General features: G+C 42.9%; 1 protein-coding gene across 1 annotated transcript; it reads left to right on the forward strand.

Annotated features, from left to right (window-relative positions):
* Positions 1–2,141: 2,141 nt before the first annotated feature.
* On the forward strand, positions 2,142–19,389 carry LOC120551559 (scavenger receptor cysteine-rich type 1 protein M130-like). Its single transcript, XM_039789051.1, has 14 exons — positions 2,142–2,163; positions 4,217–4,366; positions 5,071–5,190; positions 6,153–6,317; positions 6,630–6,767; positions 7,901–8,050; positions 10,091–10,210; positions 12,337–12,501; positions 14,176–14,322; positions 14,447–14,761; positions 14,906–15,187; positions 18,212–18,493; positions 18,866–19,181; positions 19,274–19,389. Exons 1-13 carry the CDS (start codon positions 2,142–2,144, stop codon positions 19,117–19,119), a joined length of 2,310 nt encoding a protein of 769 aa, XP_039644985.1. The 3' UTR covers positions 19,120–19,181; positions 19,274–19,389.
* Positions 19,390–20,639: the final 1,250 nt, after the last annotated feature.

The following is a 20,639-nucleotide window of genomic DNA, read 5'->3' on the forward strand; positions in this document are numbered from 1 at the left end:
GTTCAATGTTTTCCTGTAGCTTTCTTAGTAGCCGAACAGTGCAAACCTTGGTCGTGGTTAAAGTTGTGAGGTCGTCCATGTAGGCTCTGAGCGGTGGCAGCCTCAGCCCAGGTCTTATTCGCTTCGCCGCCAACCGTCCATCGCGAGGCCCGATAATGACCTCCTTGGCCATGGTAAAGGCCAACGGAGAGATGGTACAGCCGGCCATGATTCCCACCTCCAGGTGTTGCCATGCTGTCGTGTACTCTGCTGTTGTCACGCAGAGTTGGACATCCTCAAAATAGGCTTTAACAAGGGTTGTGAGAGCTGCTGGAACTCTGAAATAGTCAAAGGCTGTCCACAGGAGGGTGTGAGGCACTGAACCAAAAGCGTTCGCGAGATCCAGGAATACCACGTGAAGATCTGTTCCCTCCTTTTTGGCGACCTGGATCTGATGCCAGATGACACTAGCGTGTTCTACACAACCAGAAAAGCCTGAGATGCCTGCTTTCTGAATTGACGTGTCAATCAGTGTTGTTTCTTTTTTTTAGAATAGTATTCAATTGTGCCAAAGAACCAGCCACACTGAAGAAGATTTTTCCCTCGACGTTTAGAAGGCTGATCTGGCGGAACTGCCCAATCACTGATGAGCCCTTTTCCTTGGGGATAAGAATCCCTCCGGCTCTCCGCCAGGACGTTGGTATTTCCTTCTTTTGCCACACGACTCTCATCAATCTCCAGAGGAATCGCAGGACATCAGGTGCGTTTTTGTAGAGCCTGTATGGAACTCCGTTAGGACCTGGAGATGATGCGGCCCTTGCTCTACGCAAGATTTGTTCTAACTCACTCCATCTGGGTAGACTGATATCCAGTTTGTGCTCTGGTGGATTGGCTGGTGGCATGTCAGGAGGGAGCGTAACTTCTTCCTGGTGTCTATCATCTGTGCAGGAATTTTTTAGATGTTCTTCCAGGTCAGCCTTAGATACCAAGAGACTTCCACTCTTCTCCTTTGCGAAGAGACTCTTCACAAATTTGAAGGGATCTTTATAAAAGCGTGATCTTGTTTGCTCCTTCCTTCTGTGCTTCCTCAGAAGGTTTTCAGCTCTCCTCAGTGTTACAAGCCTGCTCTGAATCTCTTCCTGCAGCAGGTTTATGCCACCCTTCTCTTCCTCTGAGGCCTTCCTCCATTGCTTCTTCAGCTGTCTCCTCTCCTTGACTAGGCGATCTATTTCTATCTGCCTTCTCGATTTTGTGGGGATTGACGGAGTAGCTTTTTTACCTTCGACCACTCCGAACTGTTCCACCCCATAGGCATAGATAAGATCGCCCATTCTTTCCAACTTCTTCATGGTTGTGCCTCTGATCCCTTCCAGTATGTTGCAGAGATCAGTGTTGACCTCCTTCCACAGCGTTTTGTCGCAGGCCTTTGGCCACCTGACCAAGGGCCTTCGCCCCTGGATCTTCTTCTCTGCTGTTTGACGTGATGGGTTGGATTCGGGTTGCTTCCCTGTGCCTTGTTCTTTCTCCTCTGGGGCAGGGGTGTCGATGTCCTGCAGACTGTGGTGTGTGTCCTGCTGCTGAACTTCTGTCGACTGACTCGACCTGCTTCTCAGAAAGTAGCTGTCGATGCGACTTCCCTGTTGCCCCTTCTTTAGGCATCCTTTCTTGCCCTGATGTATTTTCAGGCCTAGGGTAGAAGTAACCTTTGTCCAGCCACATATGCAGTTCTGGAGCTTACGTCCTGCTGTAGCTGTCGGAGCCTCAGGTAGGCTGATCATCAATCTCGTAGTCTGTTCCATTCCTGTGTTCGTTACCGGGTTGTCTGCCGACGAGCCATCTTCCGCCCCCGCTCTCGCTGGCTCAAGGGGTATTTTCTTCTTATGACTTTTCGTAGCAATTTGTGGGTGGGACCCATACACCTCTCGTGCTGGATCCCGCCGCCACGGGTAGCTAGCCCATGGCAGCCCCGTTGAGGTCTATTCCCTCATGCCAGCTGTCTTTCCATGCTGTCACAAAGACTTTCCCTTGTTGTCAGCTGCCCTTTCACAGCAGTCACTGGTTCACCAGATGATCAGGTCTGTTGTGTAGGACTAGATGTTAATATCCCTAAATTATTCGTACTTGAGGCACCGATGAGACTCCGTGGGAAGCTCAATTGAGTGATGGCACCCTTTGGGTTGTCAAGTGGGCGCAGAGACATATACACACACACAGACACACAGACACACAGACACACAAACACACACGCACATACGCACACGCACACACACACACACACACACACACACACACACACACACACACACACACACACACACACACACACACACACACACACACACACACACACACACACACACTCTCTCTCTCTCTCTCTCTCAGATAGCACCGTGGTTTAGTGATTTCATCACACAGGATTTCTGGGTTTTGAAGTTGGCTGCTGTGTTGCAATAACTGTTTAAGAACTGGTCTGTAGGTGAACTCTGTTTGAACTTATTAAAGAACAGACAAAAAACAAACACTTTTTACAACAATAAACTGATATATGCATTTTATTTAAATGTACACATTAACTGTGATATTAAATGTAAAGATACACAAATAGTTTATTACTAAGAGTGCTACTTCTCTTCCTATTCCACTATGTGCTTAATGTTCAGAGGTTTAAAAATATAAGTTATAGTGAACCAAAGTTCTTGGTTTGACCTTTGCATTTTATTTTGATCAGTCTTTTTTAATAAATGTGCTTGTGATATCTCACATTTAGCCCACTTCGTAGCTCTGCTCCAATCAAAATGCTGCTTTATATTCATGTTTCTTCTCCCATTTGCTCCCCAGGACTCTGGGCTGAAGGACAACTCATCTCAGGCGGTAATTAGAGAACATAGAGATAAATGAAGTGGATGGATGTGTCGACAAAGTGTCTGACTTTGACAATAAGGGCCCTATCATGCAACTGGCGCAGCGCGGCACAAAGCCTGACGCAAGTGTCTTTGCTATTTTAAGACCATCCAGCGCCCACATGGTTTAAATAGCAAATGCACCTGCGCCCATCTGTGGCCCATGGACGTGCTGGTCTTACAGGGAGGTGTGTTCAGGTGCATTCTGGGCGTGCTGGTCTTACAGGGAGGTGTGTTCAGGTGCATTCTGGGCGTGCTGGTCTTACAGGGAGGTGTGTTCAGGTGCATTCTGGGGGTGCTGGTCTTACAGGGAGGTGTGTTCAGGTGCATTCTGGGGCGTGCTGTTCTTACAGGGAGGTGTGTTCAGGTGCATTCTGGGGCGTGCTGGTCTTACAGGGAGGTGTGTTCAGGTGCATTCTGGGCGTGCTGGTCTTACAGGGAGGTGTGTTCAGGTGCATTCTGGGGCGTGCTGTTCTTACAGGGAGGTGTGTTCAGGTGCATTCTGGACGTGCTGGTCTTACAGGGAGGTGTGTTCAGGTGCATTCTGGGCGTGCTGGTCTTACAGGGAGGTGTGTTCAGGTGCATTCTGGGGTGTGCTGTTCTTACAGGGAGGTGTGTTCAGGTGCATTCTGGGCGTGCTGGTCTTACAGGGAGGTGTGTTCAGGTGCATTCTGGGCGTGCTGGTCTTACAGGGAGGTGTGTTCAGGTGCATTCTGGGCGTATTGCTATCTTGAGGCAGCGGGAAGTGATGGCACCATTGACCAACAACAACCTGGTCTAAAGTCAATAACGCAGCATTTCATTGTTATTTTAACAGAGCATTAGTAAGATGCTCCTAGGCTCGTGCACAGCGCGCGCACACTATGCTTGTTACAGAGACACACACACACACACACACACACACACACACACACACACACACACACACACACACACACACAAATACAGAAGATTACTAATAAAAATATTAGGGTGTAAATCCTCCATCATAACAGCAATGCTCCAAGGTCCAAACGCACCTGGCTTTTAAAGGGAATGGGAGATGATCTCTGATTGGTTGATGAATGGGAGATGATCTCTGATTGGTTGATTGCATGTTACGCCAAAAACACACCTCTGATTAATAAAGACACTAAGAACAACCCTTTAGAACCAGGCGCCCGGCGCACGGACCCTTTTTTCTGTCGACTAGCAAAGGTGGATTTGGACATGCCCTAAACACACCTGCACCAGGCGCTTCACGCCGTGACCTCAGATCGTTAAAATAGGGCCCTTAGTCTTACTTCTACATTTTAGCTTTTGCTTTTTGTATCCCACAATCCTCTGTTTACCTCCAGATGCTCAGTGTGAAACCCCAGTGAAGCTTGACATTGTGCTGTTGTTGGACGACTCTGGGAGCATAGCACCTTCCACCTTTGAAACCATCCAGAAGTTTCTCTCTGAAATGGTCATCAAGTTCGACATCGGCCCAGACAGAGTCCAGATTGGTAATATTTGTATTACTACTACTATTCATACTAACACTCTTACTCGTACTATGTTTGTGTTATAGAGCTCAACAGTGACCGCCCACTTTTTTAATGGCTCTGTTTCCAGAAACGTTTTTCCCCGTTCAGTTGTTTCATTGACGATTCAAAAATTGCTGATATAAAGGGTTTTAAGTCTGCAACCATGACAACCAGCTACGAGATGAATCATGAATATAAAACATTTGATTAGGCCCAAAAAAACATTTGAAAATGGCAAAAAGGGCAAAAGATACAAGAAAATGTACCCAAACTATCAGAGACTTAGAGGTACGGTAAACGTTTCCATGGTAACAGTGAGTTGGACCAATTTGAGATGTCGCTATTATGCTTAGGATTGTGGGTAGTGTATTTTTTCTCCATAAGATCGCAACTAAAACATGTTTTTCTTAATACAAGTTTGATGTCATATGGACCTCTAGCTTCAGGAACAGAAACTTTCGTTACACTCTCACAGCTCAGTCAGTCACACACACAGACACACACAGACACAGACACACACACACACACACACACACACACACAAATATACACACACACACACACACACACATTACACATAATACACACACGCAGCACAAGTCTAAATTAACAGCTTTCACTATATATTACACATAAAGAAGGAATGGATCAATGTTTGACACATTGCTGTGTATTTTCTGCAGGTCTGGTTCAGTACAGTGATGACCCAAGCACCAAGTGGCACCTCAAGAAACACAAGACCAAAAGTTCTCTGCTGAAGGCCATAGCCAATCTGAAACAGCAAGGAGGAAGCACCAACACAGGTGATTTACCTAACAGCTTGTTGTCCAATCCACACCAGATTCACACTGTGAGGGACTGTGAGACCAGAAGCTATTTGTGGATTTAACCCGGAAAATGGGATAGTAGTAGGATGATGCACCGAATCCAGGATTTTGCTTCAGGTTTGGCTTCAGATTCGGCCGAATATTGGGCTTTTTGACTTGGTTCAGTTTCTGCCGAACCTTTTTTTTTCCACCTACGCTACGCTAGTCAACGTAATGACGGCGCCGTTGATTACGGGAAGGTGTTTACGTAGGTGGAGCGTTCAATGCAGTAGGCTGTGACAAAGTGAAAAAGGAACTCATGAGCAGGAAAAGTGTTGTTTGTCAGTACTTTCAGTCAAAAGAAGGCCATTCAAGTCCAGCTACATGTTCAATTTGCGATGCCGATTTGTCTCGTGGTGACGAGGACCCTAAAAAATACACAACATGGCTGCGGTTACAACATTTGGTATGAAACATCCGAAAGAATACGAGTTGTGCACGAACACATCTACAGACAGCAGCCAGAATGCAGCAACTCTAGGTATGGCAAAGGAAGGACAGTCACAGCTAAAAACTTGTGTTAACCAGACGACCATTAACAGCTTTGCTAGCCCTACACCGAACAATCACCCACAAGGCAAAGCCATTCATGCAGCAATTGGGAAAGTGATAGATAGGATTCGGTATTCAGTTCCGGATTCGGCAGAATCTTAACCAGTGGATTTGGTATTCGGCCGAACCACAAAAATCTGGATTCAGTGCATCCCTAGTTTAAGGTTTAACTTTTTAATAAAGAACTATATATTGTCTAACACTTGTGAAAGTTCTCCAACTGTCAGTGACCTAACAGTCTATAAGAAAGTGAAAGTGGGTTTTTAGTTCTGGAATGAGGTGCGCCCAAAATAACTCCCTCAACTTCTCTCTGTGGCTTTTGATGCATCTTTATCACTGTTATACAGGACGTGCTCTGAACTTCACCCTTCAACAGAACTTTAAACTCAATGTGGGAATGCGAGCAGACTCCAAAAAGATTGCTGTCCTGATCACTGATGGAGAGTCCCAGGACGACATAATCCTCCCCTCACAGAAACTGAAGGACGCCGACATTGAGATCTACGCTATTGGTGATTGATTTTCAGTTTGAATAGCGAGAAAGCAGCCTCAGAAAAGTTTGTAAAGTGAGGATAAGCTCTGAAACTACAATACATTACTGCAAAAGAAATGACTCACATCAATATGAATTGAACAGGAGTGTCAGCTAGCTCGTTCCTTAAAGATAATCAAATTACTGTTTGTCGTTAATATCAGTTAATGTCATTAAAAGCAAATCAGCAGGTTTAGAGTCAAGTTTATTTTAATAATGAAATAAATGGAACTATTACCTTTTCATATTGGGATTCAGGTGGTTTCCCACTTTAACACTGTTTTTCTCTTAGCTGTGGAGGATGCCAACAAGATGGAGCTGATGTCCATTGTCTCCGATCCCAAAGAAAGTCACGTATACCCTGTCCGGAACTCGTCATTCCTCCTGGATGTTTTCTGTAGCAGCACTCCTAGCCCTGACCCTAGCTCAGGTAGACAAAGAATCCATCATCATTGAACAATGATACGTCATATTGTCCAATACCTTGGTTTTGACTGAATACCTGCAGAATGAAAGACATTCAAATGAGTTTACTCCTAAGTAGTGAAGTGGAAATTGTAAATGTTACCACCGGCCCTACAGTAGACGCACACTATGCAAGGTACATAGGGCCATGCAAATTAGGCAGGGCTCCTCTTTTGGAGCTGTAATCTGGCCTTAAAAGTTAGACCCGACAAGGCCCGAGCCCAACAGAATTCAGAATTGGGCCCAAACCTGACAAGTACATTTTGATTGACAGCTTTTTAAAAACCCAAACCTGTTTACAGCCCGACATTATTCAAATGTGTGCACGCACACAGCTCTTTTGCCTTTTGTCAAGAATGAGTGATTTATACATTTTTATTCATGACTAACATAGGCTATAGGGAAGTTGGAACAAAGAAATAAAATACGTTCTCTGTAACATCATAACATCTCAGCACTCTAAATAGGCCTAAAAGTTTTCCACACTTTGCTTTTTTTGCCGGTGCAACCAAAACGTAATCGCCAGAGGCCAGCCTCCATTTCACCTCCTCAGCATCAATTTTCACAATAATCGAAACTCATCACCTGACTGCTCATTTACCCCGCAACCTGGAGCGCAAGGCCGAGCCTGTGTAAAATGATAGAAATTAAGACCAAACCCGTTGTGTCCCGTCGGGTTCGGACAAAGCTCTTCAGCTCTATCCTCTTCCCGTCATGCCAAAGTGGGTGTCAAACGCTAAGTCAGAGGTCAAACTTGACGATGGAGGCGATGGAGCAGGTTTAACCTTCAGGCAGGGCTAAAGTGGACTGGAATGATCCAGAATGGCATTCCGGGCCCCTTCGTATACATGTACATGTGTGTCTTCTAGTTTCTTAGGCAGAAACTGTTATCTTACACAGACACACATGCCAAGGTTGGGGCCTCTATGTCTGTTACACATTAGCATGTCAGTATTGGTATTATGATCATGTTAGCATGTTAACACCACTGTGCCTGAATACAACCTCACAGAACTGTAAGTCTTACTTCTACATTTGGATTTTGTTTATTGTATTATATTATAATATTATATATTGTATTATATACTGCTTATTCAGGTGCTCAGTGTAAAACCACAGCCAAGGCCGACATCGTGCTGTTGGTGGACGACTCCACAAGCATCTCACCTTCCACCTTTAAAACCATCAAGAACTTAATCGCTGATATTGTCAGCAACTTCGACATCGGCCCAGACAGAGTCCAGATTGGTAAAATTTGTATTACTATTTATACTACTCTTTATTTTAATTTAAACAAAAAAATAACAATTAAATAAAATATACAAAAACAAAAAAACAAGATATATAAAGTATTACAAACAATATGATGAATCCGAATGCCCAAAAAGGAGCGGGATGAAGCCGAAGCTTATTATTTTTGCAACCCCTCACTTATTTGTTTGTTTATTTTAAAGGGACAATGCACATTAATTGACATTTTTTATTTACATTCAAAATGTTAATGTGCCAGAGTTAGCAAAAAGCTAATATTCATCTTTATTCTACTTTGTTTAAGAATGCTTGATTCTGATTGGCTGGGAGGAGGGCATTAACCCGGCAGGTTGCCTGCTGACTGAGCAAAGCGTCATCAAATAGTAGATCAATACGCCGCTTGTATTTTTTTTCTATCACAGAAATTTCAAACATGAGGTCCATTGTAAAAATAAACCTTGATTAAAAAAGTTTCTAAAATGTGTCGGAAATCAATCGGAGGGTCAGTCGATACATAGTTTCGCAAGCGAGATACAATGTAGCAACTACATTATTAAACTAACGTTAGTGACCAGATGCAGCCTTGTGTGGTTGCTATAGAAACTAATTAACGTTAGCTACAGTTGAGCTAATGTTATTTATAAAATATATTCATGGATCCAGAGATGATTTTATGGAAAGTACCACATGCCAACCTCTAGGTATGGTGAAGGGCATCTGATAATGTGGGGCTATTTTAATTCCAAAGGACAAGGGAACTTTATCAGGATGCATAGTATCCTGGATCCATGAAATAACTGGCCTTTAAAAATAGAAATCTGCCTGCCTCTATGGTAATCTAACATAGAGGTGTACTGACTTTAGTTGCCAGCGGTTTAGACATTAATGGCTGTGTGTTGAGTTATTTTGAGGGGACAGCACATTTACACTGTTATACAAGCTGTAAACTTAATACTTTACATTGTAGCAAAGTGTCATTTCTTCAGTGTTGTCCCATTTAAAAGATATAATGAAATATTTACTAAAATGTGAGGGGTGTACTCACTTTTGTGAGATACTGTATATACATACACACATTACTACATATTACATATTCATAGCAAATGACGAACACCTACTTCTTTCTGTTCTTATTTTGATCTTTTTAAAAGTTTAGATTATACCACACTACCTTTCCTTAAACATTCTTTGTTAATTTTACAGAAGTAGATTATTTCTTTATTTGAATACGATTTTACGATAGGATATTATTATTATTAGTGTAATAAGTATCTCAAATCTTTACCCCATAATGTGAAATATTACAGTATTATAATACAGGTTTAGATTAGATTCAACTTTATTGTCACTGTGCAGAGCACAAATACAAAGACAACTAAATACAGTTTGCATTCAACCAGAAGTGCAAAAAAAGCAGAAAAGTGCAATGTGATATACAAAGGATAGACAGGACAAGAAATATAGTGCAGTGTAGACAGTAGTATACAGTTGATTTACAGAAGGTGGTTTAGAGTAATATAAATTAAATATAAATATGTGCAGTGTATTAGCAGTTACCTTAAAAGAGCAGGTAGGGGTTTTAAAAATTTTAACCAAAGTAAAATATTTCAAACCTAGCAAAAGATTTTAGCAGAAGCAAAAGATTGCCTTTTGTCTATTGTTTATTCTGTTCAGGCTCTGCTTTATTCAGGAAGTGTATTTTTTAGGAGCAGATACAAGTTCATGTATATCTGACTGCTTGAATTAGTTGATGAAAACCATTTGTAGCAATATTGAATAACATTGAGGAGGTGATGCATCGGAATGCACCGGGATATCGTATCGTTGACAGGATAATCGTAATTGAATCATGAGACCAGTGAAGATTCACACCCTTAATTTCAACCCAAGCAAAATATTTTAACCCAAGCTAAAGTAAAAGTAAAGCAGCAAAATTACTATTATTCATGTTTCATTCATTAAATACTATTGCTTTCATTATCAATTTAAAAGAAGGGATGGGTCAAAGTTTAACACATTGCTGTGTACTTTCTGCAGGTCTGGTTCAGTACAGTACTGACCCAAGGACCGAGTGGCACCTGAACACCCACAAGACCAAAAGTTCCCTGCTGAAGGCCATAGCCAATCTGGTACATAGTGCAGGAGACACCAACACAGGTGATTTAACGCTATGTACGAAGACATCCTTGAAGGGTCTTGGTACCACATCTTGCAATGGGATCACACCAGCGGTGACATCAAATTGGGTTAGGGCGTTAAAGGGGTGATAGAATGCAAAACCGATTTTACCTTGTCATAGTTGAATAACGACAGTTTGATGGTTAAATACGACATACATAGAACATCTAAATCCCATTGACAACTCTTTCCTCTGCAAATCTCACAATTTGAAACTGCCTCTGAAAACGGGCGAATCTGAACAAAGCTAAAAGTTGACGTCAACTTCTCAAATCCTTCTCATTTGGCTCTACCTTCTATCTTTGTAACGCCCCAAAATTTACATAGGCCACTAACTGATCTGAGGTCAGTTATTCTTCTAAATCTGTCGCGCAAATCTCAGAAATTTTATACATTGTTCATCTGCTGTTACATTACTAAATTCACTTCTGAGACTTTTTTATGTGAGAAATCAAATATATAAAGCTCAAATATGGGCCGTTTTACAAAAATGTATGGCTAATTGCAAATTTAGCCTGGACTGTCAGACCCCGCTGCACGCTGGCTGGAGCTCTGTCAGGAGATACGGAATACTAGCCCAGAGAAAAGGAGTAGATATCGGACAATTGAGCGGGACATGTGGATTTAAATCAGTGGCACAGTGGACTCGCAATGGGTGGTGCGCAGGAGCTGCCTGCCGGCGGCGGTTCGCAGTACGTTAACTTTTTTTTCCAACATGGAGCCTCAGGGAACAGTGTCGAAAGCATAGGTGTGTGTGTGTGTGCTTGCTAAGCTCAACCAATCAGCGTGCAGCTCATCTAAATATTCACGAGCAGACCGTATAAAGCAGAAAAGCTCTCGTTTCAGTCCAGTCCCATTTAACAGGGTAGCATTAGGGGCCAAAAAAACAGCAAAAGAGACATTTTCAGCCCAACCAATGTTACATACCCTATTAGGAGACCGTGAGTGTGAAATACCGTATATAACCATTCTATCACCTTTTTAAGTGGGGGGCCCCTTCACTACTTTATACCCCCTACATCCGGCGGCCTTGCTCGGACCCATTTTCAAACTCAGACTTTATTTTGATCACAACTACACACCTGAGGCCTGGACTACGAAACATGATTTGGCGTTAACGAGGTAGCTTCAGGTTCAGCCCAGGGTTTTCTGTATCACGACGGTGGATCAGTTGTTTCCGGGATCAATCGCCGTGGTAACTTACGCTGAACACCTAACCTGATCGGGAGCAGGTTAGGTAGGAGATTAGAGATCAACCGGTGTTAAAGCACTGCCTACTGACCAATCAATACTTGATTGATAACAGCGTCACCATTCTTAGAATATCAGGTGGAGCTCGGTGCGAGGAGAGAGAGGTGTGCTCAGAAAAGTTCAAACATTTAGAGACTGACACCCACCTTAACATTCCCTGATGGGTATTTTTATGAAAGATATACATTTTCTGTGATTTACGCATTTACAGAGTCGGCTATTTTTTTGCCAGCTTCCCTTCCTATTTTAGGAAGCAGCAACTGTATAGCGTTTTACCTGTAAAACCATGTCTGTGTTCTTCATATTTATGTAGAATTATAGTTTGCTCTTTTTATGTAAAATGTGCGGCTCTGGTAGATGTTTGTGATTGGTCGTGCTGTGCAAACACCGACACTTTCATGTGAACACGCGCGCCGCTGGATTGGGAAACCACCATCGTGACACAGCATATGCAGGACCGCAGTTAGGTTAGGTGAAGCTGGGTAACTGAAGTAAATCCAGGGCATGTTGATCTTGATTTGTAGTATAGGCCTCTGGGAAGTTTCGTGTTGCAGGCAGGAACGATCGGCAAGAAAGTCATTGTGACACTAGCCCCGTAATGAGAGTCAAATACATTTACTTTGTGTATATGGGTCCATCAGTCAAGGAAAACTGAAAATGTTACTTATCTGTTACTTAAAAATTAACCTTGGATATGATAATCATGTTTTGACCTGAGAGGAGAAATTCATGTGTTGCAGCGGAAATAAGTACAGATACATACAGAATGTATATAAAATAATAAGAATATTAATTAAAAATACAAAAGCAACTAAAGTCAAAGTAATAAGGCATTTTTTTGTTTGGTTATACAGGACGTGCTCTGGACTACATTCTTGATGAGAACTTTAAACCCAATGTGGGAATGCGAGCATACTCCAAAAACATTGCTGTCTTGATCACTGATGGAGAGTCCCAGGAAGACACACTCCTCCCCTCAAAGAAACTGAAGCGAGCTGGTGTTGAGATTTACGCTATTGGTGATTGTCTTTCAGTTTGAATAGCACAAAAGCAGCACAGCCTCAGAAAAGTTTTGTAAAGTTGGAATATGCTCTGAAACTACAGTACGTTACCACATAAGACATCATCATGTAGGTTTCTTTGAATGATTTAAACAAAACTTCTGGCCATATCTTTGTTACATGTGCCTCTTGTTTTCTCCCTCCGTCTCTATGTTCCTCATTCTGCCCTCCTCCCTCTGCCTGTTACACACCTGAGTGTAATCAGAGCTCAGGTAGAGTGGGGAAGGTGATAAGAAGGTAGGAGGGAGTGGGGGACAGGAGTAGAGCACACCAGTGAGGAGTTTTCGCCTCATCTTTCTTTTCTCCACAAGCGATTTGTTTTTCCCATCCTCCATGCACATTTAGGTTGTGGAGTTATGTTCTTTTAGTTTATTGTGTTAGTTTGTGCTCAAGGTTACCAGTAGTTCAGTTATTTGTCTTTTTTGTTTGTTCTAGGATTAGTTTACCATTTTTAGGTAGTTTAGGGGGAGACGTGGGGAGAGACGGCCCACTGCGAGGTTGGTCCAGCGTCTTCCCATCTTTTGTTCTTTTTGGCCAGGGTCTCCAGTCCCTTTTGTTTTGCCTATCTTGTTAACAGGAGATCCCGGACAAGCCCCCAAATATGTTACGGCCTCCATTTAAAAGGAACAAACCAAGGACGATGAAACATATAAAAACACCATGTTAACAATTAACCAACAAGCTTTATTAAATAAAGAATATTCCCTAAAGTAACAAACAAGGAAAAAACGAAAAGGGACTGGAGACCCCAGCCAAAAAGAACAAAAGATGGGAAGACGCTGGACCAACCTTGCAGTGGGCCGTCTCTCTCCGCGTCTCCCCCTAAACTACCTAAAAATGGTAAACTAATCCTAGAACAAACAAGAAAGACGAATAACTGAACTACCGGTAACCTCCAGCCCAAACTAACACAATAAAATAACAAAACTCCAGAACCTAAAAGTGCATGTAGGTTGGAAAAAACAAACCTGTTTGTGGAGGTAGAAAAACATGAGAAAACTCCTCACTGGTGTGCTAGCCATGTGCCAATGTCCCTCCACACTCTACCTTCTTATCACCTCCCCCACTCTACCTGAGCTCTGATTACACTCAGGTGTGCAACAGAGAGAGAGACCGAGGGAGAAAACAAGACACACACACACACCCACGGCACATGTAACAATTTTACAAATTGTACCTTTTTCTAAAGACAAACTACAGCCATTTTCAAAATGCATACATGGTATTCCTATGGTTTAAGACAATCCAAAATGATTAGTTCACGTGAACAGCTCCCTCCCAAATTCCAAAAGTGCTAAATCTCAAATCTGTGATGCCATTAGTTCAAAATGTGGAAGTGCTCCATTGTTAATGCATTCGGAAAGATGTTATAGATGATACTGAGAGCCCCCAGGGGAATGTTCTGAGCATATGGGAACATTTCCTACAATAGAATTAAGAAAACAAGATTTAATATCTCTCTTGTATTTTGAGCAGCTCCAGACTTTATATTTGATGACTTTGAGACTTAATTTTTGGCTTTGAAAGAGAGTAACTCATGTTCATACATGTTGATTGAACTTTCCTAGGCAATGAAAATAACATATTGGAATTTAGGTGGTTTCCCCCTTTAACAGGACATTTTTCTCACAGGTGTGGATGACGCCAACACAGGGCAGCTGGGATCCATTGTCTCCTATACAGAAGAAACTCACATGTTCTATGTCAGTGACTCCTCAAACCTCTGGGACATTTTGAAGAATTTCACCATTAACCTATGTAACAGCATAAATAACTTAGGTAGGGGAACAGTCCATCATTGTTCCATCGCACCATAATGATTTATTATGATTTATGATTTCCATAATGATGGTTAAAGGTTTGTGTCAGGGTATGAATGTGCTGTCTCTCTGTCTCTCTCCAGACTCTGTCAGGCTGGTGAATGGGAGCAGTCTGTGCTCAGGCAGACTGGAGGTGAAGACTAACCAGTCTACCCAGCACTGGTCCTCAGTGTGTAAAGATGACTTTGACCAGATGGATGCAGAGGTGGTCTGTAGGGAGCTTGGCTGTGGGGCTCCTTCAGTCCTTCAGGGGGTGCTCTATGGAGAAGTGGAAGCTCCAATGAGGACCAAAGAGTTCCAGTGTGGAGGCAACGAGTCTGCTCTCCTGGACTGTAGAAGCTCAGGCTCAGATAGAAACACCTGCTCACCTGGAAAAGCTGTTGGACTCAACTGCTCAGGTAGAAGACGAGCTGCAGCTTTGATTTGGACCATTTCTGTTGTATTGAAACTCAATTTATTCTTTTGCTGATGACTCTCTTGTTCCTTTGAAAATGACACTCGCTTTATCATTTAGCTGATGACTCTCTTCTGTTTCTGTTCAGAACCTGTCAGGTTGGTGGGAGGATCCAGTCGCTGTACTGGAACACTGGAGGTGAAACGAGGAGACTGGAGACCAGTGGATGTCTCCGATTGGACCCTGAAGGAAGCAGCGGTAGTCTGTAAAGAGCTGGACTGTGGCTCTCCTGTTTCAGCAGGAATAAGAAATGATTCCTTATCCAAATCTGCATGGAAGATCAGTCCTAACTGTATTAACTCTGGGTATACCCTGAGAGAGTGTGTAACATCAGGTTCCTCTTCCTCAATCATGAAGATCACCTGCTTAGGTAAGCCCATCATTGACATCTGATCTTTCCAGTTTCTCAGTATAAATTAATCGGACATGTTCTCAGTTAGTCTTCTTATTTGGTAGGAAATGCTGAGACTCCGAGGTATGCTCAGCAACATCACAGATGTGGATATATTTGTATCTAAATCATTGTTAAGAACTTGGACACTGTACTAATGTTGAAGCTGCTTCTGTATCAGACTCCCTTAATACAGTGTGTCACCTCACATTGTCTGAATGTAGAATATGTACTGCGTTGATATTTGGAATCTAGGCTCTGATCTGACACCAGGCTCAGCACATTAGAGAGTGACCATAATATCCCAACCAAATGACATTAGATAGAGTCTGATGGTTTAAGTCTTATTTCTCTGAGCGATCCCAATTTGTTAACATTAACGATAAACCCTCCAAGGCTCAGTGCTTGGACCAATTCTATTTTCCTTATATATGCTTCCGCTAGGACATATTATTAGGAAACACTCAATTAATTATCACTGCTACGCAGACGATACCCAATTATATCTGTCAATTAAGCCAGATGAAAGTGGTCAGTTAGCAAGACTTCAAACGTGTGTTGAGGATATAAAATCCTGGATGACCCACAACTTCCTGATGTTAAACTCAGACAAAACGGAAGTTATTGTGATAGGACCAACGCTCGCGAACTTCGTTTTCGAAAGATATAGCTACTCTGGATGGTATTGCCCTGGCCCCAGCACTGCGGTCAGAAATTTGGGAGTTATTTTTGATCAGGATATATCCTTCACGCCCATTTAAAACAAACCTCAAGAATAGCCTTTTTCCATCTTCGTAACATTGCCAAAATCAGGAATATCCTGTCTCAGAATGATGCTGAAAAACTAGTCCATGCATTCGTTACTTCTAGACTAGATTACTGCAATTCCTTATTATCAGGTTGTCCAAATAAGTCCCTTAAGGCTCTCCAGCTGATCCAGAATGCTGCAGCACGTGTTCTGACGAGAACTAAGAGAAGAGATCATATTTCTCCTGTATTAGCTTCTCTGCATTGGCTTCCTGTGAAGTCTAGGATCGAATTTTAAAATCCTCCTCCTGACCTACAAAGCTCTAAATGGTCAAGCACCATCATACCTAGAAGAGCTCTTAGTACCTTATTGTCCCACTAGGGCACTGCGCTCCGAAAATGCGGGGCTACTCGTGGTTCCTAGAGTCTCTGGAAGTAGACCGGGGCCAGGGCCTTCAGCTATCAGGCTCCGCCTTCTTGGAACCAGCTTCCAGTCTGGGTTCGGAGGGCGAGACACCGCCGCCACATTCAAGAGTAAACTGAAAACCCTCCTCTTTAACAAAGCTTATAGTTAGGGGTGAGGAGTTGCAGCGTCCACCTAACCCGGCCCACCTGCTTCTCCTCGTAGTTAGTTATGCTATTACAATTCTAGACTGCAGGGTTGCTGTTTCCTTCCTATGACACACTGAGCTGCTCTCTCTTCTCTACTTGTTACTTGTGGGCATCCTGTCCCAGAATTGCTTGTTAATAATCTAGCTCTGGGGAGTTTACTCCCCGGAGTCCTTATGTTTCTTCTTCGCAGAGCTATGCTCTGTGATTCTCTGCAAATCCCGTCCGCATCCTGCGCATCCGCTGCATCCGCCCGCATCCACCCATGCTCTGCAGCGCGCACGCTACATCCCGCAACGCGCCCTGCTGTGATGTTCCTATGCACAGAGTAGTCTGGATCCGGTATAGGGGACTGCACTACTCAGTATGAGCACGATGTGCCCTGCTATGACATGAACTTCCACAATAACCTTCGACGTCAACTGTGACCTTTAATGTGACTATTATCGCCACTGTTCATCCACACCCCAACCGGCCCGTCAGACACCGCCTACCAAGAGTCTGGGTCTGCCGAGGTTTCTTCCTAAAAGGGAGTTTTTCCTTGCCACTGTCGCGATAGCCACTGCTAATGCTTGCTCTTGATGGAATTACTGTAATTGTTGGGGTTTTGGAAAGTGTCTCGAGATAACTTTTGTTATGATTTGATACTATAAATAAAATTGAATTGAAAATTGAATTGAATTGAATTGATGCAGGAATGTACTATGTTCGTGTCGGCAGGACAAACTGCCATTTGGCCATTCCCCTGGAGGGCAACTTGCCACGAGTAGGATAACCTTTATTATAGGCATCTTCTATCTGTGGGACTGAGGCTCTTGCTACTGTTTGGCAATTCCCCCGAGCTACAAGGTGAATATACTTGCTAATGAAATGGCACCTGATATTAAAGGGAATTTGTCCGAAATAAGGCCCTAAGGCCTGTCGAATCTGACTCCAATTTATTCATTCCTGTGCCTTATTTCATCTGACTTAAGTTTACCAGAACACAAGGATCAATCTGAGACGAGGAGTTAAGTTACGCAAAGTTTACTGAGTCCAGCATAAAAGTTACAACACAATTGTGGGTTCACAAAACAGAGACTAATTTCCCCTACCGAAAGACATAAAGTTGAAGCTCGGTCCACTAGGATCTTGGTTCGAATGAGCTCCGAACTATTGTCTCCCTTAAGCTTTTATTCTCCCCTCACAGGGGTGGATCCTTGTTTCTAGGCAGAAACTGTTATCTTCACAAACACACACGTCAAGGTTGGGGCCTCTGTGTGGTGCAACTTCCTCTTCTATTCTCTTAACTTTAACTGTCTTTCCTGTTTTTCTGCTTATCTTTCTGCTACACAATGCATTCTTATGCCATACAAAGCTTAAACTATAGTTAAAGGCTTAAGCTTAACCTCCTCCTGTGTGTGTCAGAGACATTTTCTTGAACCAGTTCCTTAATGACTATACACAGCTCTTTTATGAGCACAAAATACAACTTTAACTGCTAATATTCTACAATATGCAGCAAATAATAAAATATCCTGCTCACTTGGAAAATCTGTTGGACTCACATGCTCAGGTAGAAGGACAGCTACAGCTTTAATTTAGTTCATTTCTGTTCTAATGAAACTCGCTTTATCATTTGCTGACGACTCACTTGATTCTGTTCAGAGCCTGTCAGGTTGGTTGGAGGATCGAGCCACTGTACTGGAACACTGGAGGTGAAACGAGGAGACTGGAGACCAGTGGATGCCTCTGATTGGACCCTGAAGGAAGCAGCGGTAGTCTGTGGAGCGCTGGACTGTGGCTCTGCTGTTTCAACAGGAATAAGAAATGAGTCCTTATCTAAATCTGCATGGAAGATCAGTCCTAACTGTATTCAGTCTGCATCTGCCCTGAGAGAGTGTGCAACATCAGGTTCCTCCTCCTCCATTATGGAGATCACCTGCTTAGGTAAGACCATCAAGGACATCATCTATGACAGTGAACCCTACAGTTATTTCGTATAAATTGACTCTGACATGTTCTTAGTTAGTCTCCTTATTTGGTAGGAAATGCAGAGAATCTGAGGTCTGCTCAGCAACCTGACAGATGTGGATATATTTGTATCTAAATCAATGTTGTTGATCATCAGAACTTGCAGACTGTACTAATGTTAAAGCTGCTGCTGTATCAGACTTCCTGATTGATAAGCTTTTAAATAATTCATGTAAATCTGTCTGGTATCTAATGTGATGTATAAGTAGTCTACTGTCACAAATTAAGTTTAAATTTTCTCTCTCTCTCTCTCTCTCTCTCTCTCTCTTTCTCTCTCTGTCTCTCCAGACTCTGTCAGGCTGGTAAATGGGACCAGTCTGTGCTCAGGCAGACTGGAGGTGAAGACTAACCAGTCTAACCAGCGCTGGTCCTCAGTGTGTGAAGATGACTTTGATCAGCAGGATGCAGAGGTGGTCTGTAGAGAGCTTGGCTGTGGGACTCCTTCAGTCCTCCAGGGGGCTCTCTATGGAGAAGTGGAGGCTCCAATGAGGACCAAAGAGTTCCAGTGTGGAGGCAACGAGTCTGCTCTCCTGAAACTGTAGAAGCTCAGTCTCAGATAGAAACAACTGCTCATCTGGAAAAGCTGTTGGACTCACCTGCTCAGGTAGAAGAGGAGCTGCAGCTTTAATTTGGTTCATTTGTGTTCTAATGAAACTCCATTTATCCTTTTGCTGATGACTCTCTTGTTTCTGTTAGATCCTGTCAGGTTGGTGGGAGGATGGAGTCGCTGTACTGGAACACTGGAGGTGAAACAGGGAGACTGGAGACCAGTAGAGGGCTCTGACCAGACCCCAAAGGAATCAGCATCTGTTTACTGTAGAAAGCTGAGCTGTAGCTCTCCTCTTTCAGCAGGAAGGATAGAGGACTCCTCCAACAGATCTACATGGAACATCAACTCAGACTGTGTTCAGTCTGGATCTGCTCTGAGGGAGTGTATAACACCATCGTCTTCGTCTTCCTCCGTCCTGGAGATCACCTGTTTACGTAAGTCTAGTCTATATCAACATCAGGTTATTCTTCCTCCATTGTGGAGCTCACTTATTCACATAAGTCCATCAGTGACATCATATATGACATTGATCTTCCAGTGTCCTCCTTTCTTCTGGTGTGAACTGTAAAGTTATCCAGGACAATGGCACCCTGAAGGGTGGAGAAATAGGATTGATCCTGTTGTGGTTCAATGTGAAGATGTTGATTGGGAACACTACCAAACAAGGACATTCAAGAAAATGACGAAAGTCAACTTTAGTTAACCTCATTTGTGATTTTTAGAGGGATTTAATGTCACTGAAGTTTATGGTTAATGGGAGCTGTTGAGCTGATGTAATCTAATGCAATGTGTTTCATCAGATCCAGCAGCTGTTATCATAAGAATGGTTGTCCTGCCGCTGACTCTGCTTTTGATCACCATTGTCATCTATTTCATCATGAAGGTAATGTACTAACCCCTTCTAACTTACAACTAGTGATGCACCGAATTCAGATTTTTGGGCTTCGGCCGAATGCCGAATCCACTGGTTAAGATTCTACCGAATCTGAAACGGAATACCGAATCCTCCTGCCATCCTCAGTCCATTAACACAGTAAACACATTAATCAAGTCCTTCCTTTGCTGTACCTGACCTGAAGTTGCTGCATTTTGGCTGCTGTCTGAAGATTCCTTGTTTTTATGTTCCAAAAAAAACATAGATACATAATTAATATGAGGGGGGCCCTGCCCTGCAAGAGTGGTCTTAAATAGCCATAAATATATAGATGAAACTGGGGGGTAACTAGGGCTGGGCAATATGGAGTAAATCAGATATCACGACATTCTTGACCAAATACCTCGATATCAATATTGTGGCGATATTCTAGGGTTGAAAATTGGTGCTCTAACAAAGTATCTTCACACTTAGATTTTAGATAAATAATCATCAGTAATGTGGCCATAATGTCTAAGTGGGGAAAAGGCAAATAATAGAACAGCTAGAACAGTCTGGTAAGTTCAGAAAAGTACATCACTTTACTGTAATGCAGCTTTTAAAACTAGTAAAAGACACTTATGTCATATCACGATATT

The sequence above is a fragment of the Perca fluviatilis genome, chromosome 21 (genome assembly GCF_010015445.1).
Source record: "Perca fluviatilis chromosome 21, GENO_Pfluv_1.0, whole genome shotgun sequence".
Classification (NCBI taxonomy): Eukaryota; Metazoa; Chordata; class Actinopteri; order Perciformes; family Percidae; genus Perca; species Perca fluviatilis.